This window comes from Temnothorax nylanderi, unplaced genomic scaffold, assembly GCF_030848795.1.
Source record: "Temnothorax nylanderi isolate EJ_2023f unplaced genomic scaffold, tnyl_v1.0 TNYL_tig0010_pilon, whole genome shotgun sequence".
In the NCBI taxonomy this organism is placed as follows: Eukaryota; Metazoa; Arthropoda; class Insecta; order Hymenoptera; family Formicidae; genus Temnothorax; species Temnothorax nylanderi.
Genome location: NW_027249072.1, coordinates 658,448 through 668,234, shown reverse-complemented (window position 1 = coordinate 668,234; position 9,787 = coordinate 658,448). Strand labels below are relative to the sequence as shown.

Here is a 9,787-nt window from a genome sequence, read left to right as displayed (position 1 = left end):
GAAATTAACTGCCAGATACACATGCGTGGATTGCACTGTAAACAAGCGTACTTCGCTGCTTTCTCTATAAGAAAGATATATAATTAATATATAAATCTACGCCAAAAAAATTCTACTTTGATTGGCCAAATCATTACAATCATCTTAATATATCTCGATTTATTCGTTGCGTAATAAATCTGCGATCAAGAGCATTTGTAATGTACCTACTAGAGGCGTCTTGCGCTATCCGCGCAAAACGCAAGTTTGTTCATTAAAGCTGTTAGAGCGAACCTGGTTAATAAATATAAGCTAAAGCGGCTAGTAGTTTATTCAAGAATTATGCATTATACGAGAAAGAACGTGGTTAAAGGGATTTTATCGAACTCGGACAGCGTTGTGAAGTATTCCTATTGTATACTTTTGTATAAGCTTTCATTCAGCTTGTAAGCCGCTCGCGCGCGACAGGAGATCCTAAAGAGGATTATTTATAAGTTAAAAGTAGGAGCAAGAAGGATGAATTTCGATTATTTGCTTGTCACCCTTTTTGCTGACAGGTCTCTTCATCAACGAATTCGTTTCGCTGATGGATCGCTTTTACAATAATTTCCACGCCATTTACATACGTATAATGAATTATGTGTTTCTGTTTACGCACAGGTAATTTGAGCGAATAATTAATTTGATATGATTAACCAACGTTACGCTGACATTATTAACTTTGTTGATAGAACAATAAGAATAATTCACTCACACATGTGATAATTTGTGGGACACCGCTTATATATTTGCTAAAGGAAATGCATCATGCGTTATTAGTTTACATATGAGGGACTCTAAACGTATCGAAATGGAAATATATTTTTATTTGAAAAATGTTTTAAATTTATCTTTTCTATTTTTCTTTTTTCGTTGCTCTACAGTTGATTTTCCCACGAGGGAAATTCTTTCTCCGTGATATTCATGTTTGTTCTACGCCTCTACGGAAACCATAAACGAGCGAAATTTATTTGCAAGAATATTCTAGTAACGTCTAGTAGAATCATGGCATTTCGTAAGAGAAACGTGGCTTGGATTTTACGTGTCGCCAATCGAAAGGAATTTTGATAAATTGTGTGCATGCACAAGTACATATTGTATATAAAGTAAAATATAATATCTATCACGTTTTGTATGATGTAATGACACGTGGTAAGTTATAAATCCGATAAGAACCTTGGAAAACACAAGTAGTAGTGATATATGCTTAAACACTTAGGTCTCTTCATGCATGCACATATACATACACGCGTAGGTATCGCTTTAGATCGTTTCAGATTTTACGTCATGATCAACAATGTTTCGTTTACTATCGCATTTGTATAAAAATAGGGCAGTAAGCACACGTATAGGTAAATATTGAATTGTGCACGTTGCGTAATGCGCGCTTGAAACGCTATTTCGTCGATGCAGTATTCGATCAGCTTTATCGGATGTAGATCGACTCGCTCGTACGCTGTGACGCAAAGTCGAAAAAGAATGGGTACGTTATCAGCAGCGCTGTTTGCTCGATTCGCAATCTTCGGGGTCGAAGTTCGCTGACGACGCGGATCGCACAAAGACGATTCTCGTCCGTATTAACTCGGACTTTGCGTAACCCTGGAACCCTGGCGATTGGGAAACGCTCGGAAAAACGATCGGGCGTGACGTGCGCGACGTCGCGCGTCGCCCGGATCGGTATCCCCGACGGAAGAGATGCCTCCCTCTGGACTTTCTCCCTGACATGCTTCGCGTTCACTCGATGCGTCTCTAATCTGGCCGCGATAACGACGTCTTTCGAAGTGATTTCGTGTAGAAAGCAGTAGTGTGTCGTTGACCATCGCTGCGGCCGCTCTACCTCGGAGACGAGGTACGATATCAGCCTCGTCTCTCCTCTCTCATCTCGCGCGCGATCCGTCTCTTTTTATTCGTTTCTTTTGTTTTCCCCTCTGTTTTTTCTACCAACCCGGCAGAATCGGCAAACAAGTCAGATCACTCTACTCGATGTTATATAGACAATAGATAGTCGTTAGATTGTAATTTTTCGGGCGCAAGTTTTTCGAACGACAACTTCCGATCCCGGAACTATTTGAGAATTAATAGAAAGAGAAAGAGGGAGACGGGCTGAATTAATCGTGCTTCAAAGAAGATACCGGGGAACCCGCAATGTACTCAATTCTGCTACTAACGAGGTCCGCCCGGCTCGGTAATAAGCCACGAAGACTGACCTCGTCGTTGGGACCACTCTTGCCGCAGTTAACAGTACGTGGTATTATTATGTATGACTTCGTACTTATTTATCATAATTATTTGTTAGCGGAAGGAGTACTCGAGATAACATTGTACTATTGTAGCAACGCGACCGGCCATAAATTCGAGAAACTGTGATAACGTGGTTTTACATGAGTATATTTACGGGGTCTTGACTCAGAGACTTCCCATATAGATCGCGCGCGTTTTAAAGCTACGCCGGTACACCCAATATATCGTCTTTCCAAGCCCGTGAAGCATACAATGCCGAGGTGGTTTCGAAATGGTGTTAAGAAGAGTACAGCGTGGACCGACGCGACGCGTGCAACGAGTTCCATTACATCGTACCACCGATACGAACATGCGGTGCAACAGATTGTCCGTCGACGAAACCTTGCAGGCCTCCTGGGAAATGAACGTATTTGCTCGTCCACTATCGTCGAACGTCCATACAAACCTGCAAGTCGAAAAATGACCGATTTTGTCGATAACTGGCACAGTTTACAGGGGGTATCGATACGCTCGTACTGTTACAAGTGTTTCGTGTACTCAAGTTAGATCGTGATAATGTAGCCGTGTAGCGCATGACGCGCTGCAGCGATAACGCATATTATAGATGTTGGATAGACATCGAATGCGTATACAAGTCGGATGACATTTATATAAAATACTAGTATATATCGGATAGAGGACAAAACTGATTTATTATAAATATATGAAAAACGAAAAAGGTAAAAAAAAAGGATCAAAAATTCGAGACTTACCGCTAAAATATTCATTATCCATTTACAATTCTACATCTCGGTCGTGATCATTTTATAACGATAAGAGCGTTTGTTATGAGCTAAAAAAAAGGAGTAAATAATAAAATGAAGGAGATAATAATATCAATAATAATATAATAAAGCTAAGACAAATATTATTGTTATATCATAAATATTATTCTCTGGAAACGTAATAAATAAAATTATTGTTTTAATCAATCGCTAGTGTGCGTGCATTATATAAATTATAATTAATAAATTTCTTAATAGAGTCAGTATAATTACGAGATTTATTAGTGGTTCATTTACCTACGCGTATGCATATATAACTAAATACAACGTTATATTATTTCTGGATTTATCGTACGTACGTAATTCTTCTTTTGTGTGCATCATTATGTAATAAAAATATCTTTCGCATCAAAATAATGCCAGGTGTGCTTATCAATATTTCCGCAACAAAATTACGTACCGATAAATTCCACACCACGCATACTTGTGAAAAATTGCACTTGTCTCTCTGTCTCGAGTAATTACAGCCAGGAACTGATACATAAAAAAAAATAGAACGCAAAGATAAGCGGATTATAATATGATTTGTAACGCGCAATTGGTAATCGCATAACGGGGAACATCCCTACTGCGGTTGCAAAATTTACGTTTATGTCACAAACAATTGTGTTGGTTTTTGTATCAAGAAGACGTACGTTTGAACGTGGGAGGTATATGAGACCTCATGTATCGCATTCCTTGTTAATTTGAGTGTATTATAACTGCCACGTGTGTTATCAAGTTTACAGTGAGAAAATAAGATATGGAAAATCACACAGACAGATTGTAAACATCTGATACATTATCATTTCCTATATAAAGTTCCTTAGATAATTTATTAATATGAAATTATTTTTCACTAACTCAATAAATCACTATCAGTATGCAATGAGAGAAAATATCGATATGCATCTTAATTAAGCATCTTAATTAAGCTGGATTAGTTTTTTGATTAATCAACATTTGTTCATGATTGTAAAATAAGATATATAGATAAAAATTTAGGAAAGATTTAAATAAAACTTGTTTTATATATCGCGCATTGGGCCCGCAATTGCAGACGTTAACGATAAATATTTTATTAAACGTAGTAAAAATGATGAATCAGTAACAACGCCACACATAAAGATAAGACAAATGATAATCTTTATGCTTAAATAACACTTTGGAAAATACCACGCGCCTTGTACTTTGACTAATTCAACGATTACGGGGAAAAAAATCAGCTTTGCTTACAGACGTAATTTAACTTTAAATATTCTTGCAAACTTTATTAGATATACCGCGTAAGTATACTCAAATGAATATAATCTAAGCATAATCCGGCTCCTTTTCCTCTCCATTCTCGCTAATCTCCACTGTTATACTTATTGTTAGTCTTACATCGTTATAACTTCATAATTTCTTTGATGAAGACTCCAAACTTTCCAATGCTAGACTTCTTTGCTGCATGAACCTACAGACTACAGAGTGCAGTGTAAGCATGCAATAACATCGTACTTACATTTGTTAGGCAACGATTAATATGGTAAACCTAACCTAACCCTAACCTTTTCTCCCATTGAAACGATAATTTATTCAAGACTTTATCCCGTGTCTCTTTCCCTCTCTTTCTTGCTTACAGCTGTTTTCTCTCACCGCGACTTTATCCCATTTATTTATCATGAAAAACTTTTCAAGAGTAATGGCGTGTCGCGAAGGGAGCTACAAACGTCGGAGAGACCACGAAGGCAACAGACCTTTACGGAGCGCAGCGAATTGAAATACGCCCGTCGACTGGTCATCAAACTCGGCAGCGCCGTTATAACGAGGGAGGACGAGCACGGCCTGGCTCTTGGACGTCTGGCTTCTATCGTGGAGCAGGTAGCCGAATGCCAGATCGACGGACGTGAATGCATCATGGTCACTAGCGGGGCGGTCGCCTTTGGCAAGCAGAAGCTCACCCAGGAGCTTTTAATGTCCATGTCGATGAGAGAGACCCTGAGCCCCACGGATCACACGCGGGAACACGCAGGTATCCTTCTTCATTCTAAATTCAATTTTTACGTTATGCTTTGGCAACTATTCCTCTGGTCTGATTATGGAATAATTAATCAAATAATTACTAAGATAATTAGTTATTTAACATTATATTTTATGACAATAGTGAGAAATTATACTGACAAATTTCCCGCTTGTATAAAAATTAATTTTGTTATCGAGATATTAATATACCTCTCCGATATTCTTTTCAATTTTATCTCGACAATTTGACGTTGATGATTTGTATCGTAATCTCGTAAGAATGCAGTCTACCTAGCCGCGACAATTTTACATGCTCAAAGGTTTTGATCATAAGTTCTCAAGTTCAATTAAGTTGACCTGTTTCATAAGTAATAAACCTTCGCTTTACTCTTCCTGAGATAAGCCACTAAAACGCCAATGTTGGGCGCGGTAATTGCCGCAGGAGTATACCGTGCCAATTTCATGTTCTCCTGCACACACGTTTGTCCATCAGGCACAATATCTAGGTTGCGACGCACTCGACAGACGTCCGCTTTAATTAATATTTTCATGCACCGATGATAAGAGGCGAATTTCGTACATACGTATACACGGATGAATTGCCATTAGCATAATTGAGACCGGAATGCGATAATCTTGTAGTTTACGTTATTCCCCTTTGTGAGAGACCGGTCGAATAGCGCCTCTAATCAATAATGTTCTCATAATTATCATTAAGAGTATATACCGTGAGTCCATGTGTACAAAGGAATGATAATGAGGTTGGAAAAATGCAGTATTTATTTTATCAATGTAATTTTCACTCCGAGTTTATATATGTAGGTAGCATTATTACACACATTATTTTAAAGCACGTGTAATCGTCAGTGTATGGCTTGCATGAAATAGGATGATCATTTTGCATATGTTACGAGACGTAATGTTGTTATTACAAAATGGCTATCTCAAAGAGCATTACATAATATGATGATGGTATCGTATGTCCCTAGATAGAATAAATTATACCTATTACATAAAATGTGTTAACTTTGAAATAAATTTTCTGACGTTAAAAAGATTTGTTTATAAAGAAAATATTAATTTGAAGCAGCTAACAAAACTTAATTGGCTGTTGGCACGAATAATAATTTATTCGTTGCATTATTATTCTCGTATAAAAACGAATATTTCATGGGAGCATTTAATATGCATCGATCCTCAGGAAGACAATAACTTCCTCAGTAACGAATTTCCTCTCCGCTGATGTACGTGATAGAAATGCTCTATTATTGGTATTGCAATCAAGGCTATTCCTCGCTAACGATTCATTGATTTAGTACGGTATACGTGTGTGGAGAGCAGAGACAATATAGCATAAACAATTCACAGGCGGGAATGGCGGGATATTAATATTTTTACGAGACAGGCGAGCGAATCAACCTTGGGTTATACATTTTAATATCCATCCAGTTATTAAAGAATTACAGAGCTACTAAAGAAAAATGATACGCGTATTATTTGAAATGTACAGTGGAAAATAGTAAGAAGTTTCTTCAATAAATTGCACTGTCAAGCCGTTGCGAAGAGAGTTAACGAGCTTCTTTCTCGAGATGATAAATAACCATTTGAAGATTCCAGAAAGAAGAAACAAGTCGATCGTCCATAAATTCAACTGTCTGTAAGAATACCCAAGCGAAAGGTGTTAACGTTTCGATGGTAGTTTCAAATATCTGTCTGGGCAGCCTGCCAAGTCTACAATGTCCAGTCTGTGTGTGTGTCTCTCTCTCTCTCTCTCTCTCTCTCTCTCTCTCTCTCTCTCTCTCTCTCTATATATATATATATATATATATATATATATATATATATATATATATATATATATATTGATCTAACACAACTGTCCGACGTTGAATTCCTGTGGGATTCTATTTGTCCTGTGAATCTTGTCGAGTGCATCTTTCGATCGATGCGCACGTTCGAGAGCAATTTTCTTCAATGTCTTGCCAATTGTCCGTTTGTTTTCTTACGTTTGTTCTCTTTCGTTTTAGCGTTCCTCAAAAGTTATTTTTAATTATTCCAAAAATTACCAAGTTGTGCTATAGGATTCTTTGTCCTTAGCACTACTACTATTTTTTCGAAGAGAAAAAACATTGGATAACATATCCTTGATATTAATGCAGGAACTATGTTAGAACCTAGAGCAGCCGCCGCAGTGGGTCAATCAGGTCTCATGTCTCTCTACGACGCGATGTTCGCCCAGTATGGGGTCAAAATCGCGCAGGTGCTGGTGACCAAGCCCGACTTTTACAACGAAGAGACGCGAAAGAATCTCTTTAGCACGCTGAGCGAACTGATCAGTCTGAACATCGTGCCGATCATCAACACGAACGACGCGGTGTCTCCGCCACCGGACGTCGACGAGGAAGTCGCCGGCGGTGGCGGCAGACGAGGAATATCCATCAAGGACAACGACTCCCTGGCAGCCATGCTAGCGGCTGAGGTCCAAGCGGACTTGCTGATCCTCATGAGCGATGTTGACGGGATCTACAATCTTCCACCTTGGCAGGACGGCGCGAGGATGCTGCACACCTTCAGCTCCGACCTGAGGGGTACCATCAAGTTCGGACAGAAGTCGAAGGTAGGCACAGGCGGCATGGACGCGAAGGTCAACGCCGCTCTCTGGGCAATGGATCGTGGCGTTGCGGTGGTTATTTGCAACGGCACCCAGGAAAAGGCTATTAAGAGCATCATGTCGGGCAGAAAGATTGGAACGTTGTTCACGCAGGCTGCCGGCTCGTCCACTCCTATCGAGGTGGTCGCCGAAAATGGTAATATTTTAACTTCTGACTTTAAGACTTCAAGATTGTTTTTTTTTTTTAAGAATCTTATAGTATACATACGCAAATATAAGCAAAGATATATAACAATCACGAGATAAGATCGATTAAAAGCGGAACGCTCATCACATTAAGCTAAAGTTTATTCTGCTACTTTGATATTTATATAGATAATTATATTTGCACGAATGCAAATAAAATTTCAGCCCGCGTCGGCTGTAGAAAGCTACAGGCGTTAAGCCCGGAGGAACGAGCCGAGTGCATCAAAATTCTCGCGGGTTTACTCGAGTCCAGACAATCAGAGATTTTCGCGGCGAATGCGTTGGATTTGGAGGACGCGAGTAAGAATAATCTGGCGCAGGTCCTGCTATCGCGTCTATCTCTAACGCCGGCGAAGCTCAAGTCTTTGAGTTCCGGTCTGCGTCAAATCGCGGACGATTCGTTGAACAACGTAGGCCGCGTGGTCCGTAGGACCAGATTGGCCGATGGTCTGGAATTGGAGCAGATAACGGTGCCCATCGGGGTATTGCTGGTGATCTTCGAATCCAGGCCGGATAGCCTGCCTCAGGTAGCCGCCCTGGCCATGTCCAGCGCTAACGGGCTTCTCCTGAAGGGTGGCAAAGAAGCCGCTAACAGCAACAAGTATCTGATGGTTCTCGTGAAGGAGGCGTTGGAAAAGTTCGGCGCGTCGAACGCTATTTCGCTCGTGTCCACGAGGGAGGATGTGGGCGATCTTCTCTCAATGGAAAAACATATAGATCTCATCATTCCTCGCGGTAGCTCGGAGTTGGTCCGCACGATCCAAGAACAGTCTAAACATATACCCGTCTTAGGACATGCCGAGGGTATCTGTCACGTTTATATCGACAAAGACGCGGATATTGCGAAGGCCATGAAAATCATCAGAGACTCCAAGTGCGATTATCCCGCTGCGTGCAACGCTATGGAGACGTTACTGATACACGAAAGCCTTATGAGCTGCAGCTTCTTTAGTGACGTGTGCAGCATGCTGAAGAAAGAAGGGGTGAGTTAGCTTTCTCCGCTTGAATCCTATATATCATATTAGTTTTTTATTTTTTGAAATCAGTTTTTTTTAAGAGGATCAAAGGATCCACCGCGCCGGTAGTAGCTCCGAGAAATTCAAAGGATTAAGAATTTAAAAAACTATTTCTTCTCAGTTTCTTGTTTCGTGTCGCGCTGCAGTATTTTGTGTACTTCGCGCTCGTGAGCAAAACTTTCATCAAGAACTTTTCACCGGGATTTCACAAAATGTCGGAAGTTTGTACTCAAGTTACGCTAAAACGTATATATTGGCTCCTTTGAGACGGAATAAAAAAAGATTGGCTTTTTCTACATCTTTTCTTAGAGTATAAACGGAAGAAAATTTTCTATACGTTAATTTAATGTTTCAGTATTACTCTCTCATTCCGATCATTTATTAAAACTCTTTCTGATCATAATCAAAGCTTTATGGTTCATAACATTAATTTTATTACTTCCGGATGTATAACAAAAGAATATTTTCCAGGTGAAAATCAATTCCGGTCCAAAGCTAAGAGAGTTATTGACCTTCGGTCCGCCCGCCGCGAAAAGCATGCGAACCGAATACGGCACACTCGAATGCACCGTAGAAGTCGTTTCGGACGTCGACGATGCCATCAGCCACATTCATCAATACGGTAGCAGCCATACCGATGTTATTGTCAGCGAGGATACCAGCACAGCGGCGCATTTCCAGAGAGAGGTAGACAGTGCGTGTGTCTTCCATAACGCCAGCACCAGATTTGCAGACGGCTACAGATTCGGTCTTGGAGCGGAGGTAAGACCCTCGAGACAAAACTAGTATTCTCGTTGGAAAACGAAAAAAAAAACTCGTTTTATTTATATTATAAAATCACTTGGAAC

The 9,787-nt window shown here is 39.9% G+C and overlaps 1 protein-coding gene and 1 long non-coding RNA gene across 4 annotated transcripts in view; one reads left to right on the top strand and one right to left on the bottom strand.

The window, feature by feature from the left end:
• Window positions 1–9,787, top strand: part of P5cs (Delta[1]-pyrroline-5-carboxylate synthase) — a 47,961-nt gene that overhangs the window by 37,438 nt on the left and 736 nt on the right. Inside the window, exons 1-5 of one of the 3 annotated variants that reach the window (XM_071726682.1) lie at window positions 1,770–2,259; window positions 4,743–5,076; window positions 7,238–7,873; window positions 8,089–8,906; window positions 9,411–9,701. In XM_071726682.1, coding sequence (XP_071582783.1) covers window positions 2,164–2,259; window positions 4,743–5,076; window positions 7,238–7,873; window positions 8,089–8,906; window positions 9,411–9,701 — 2,175 coding nt within the window. In that variant the 5' untranslated portion in view covers window positions 1,770–2,163. Of the gene's footprint in view, window positions 1–1,769; window positions 2,260–4,742; window positions 5,077–7,225; window positions 7,874–8,088; window positions 8,907–9,410; window positions 9,702–9,787 lie in introns of those variants that run through there. The other 2 variants (XM_071726681.1, XM_071726683.1) reach the window with 2 other exon arrangements.
• Window positions 2,245–3,683, bottom strand: LOC139787537 (uncharacterized). The gene is made up of 3 exons (XR_011722654.1): window positions 3,383–3,683; window positions 3,012–3,091; window positions 2,245–2,704 (listed from the first exon to the last, which is right to left on the bottom strand). It is a non-coding gene; the product is annotated as an uncharacterized lncRNA (long non-coding RNA).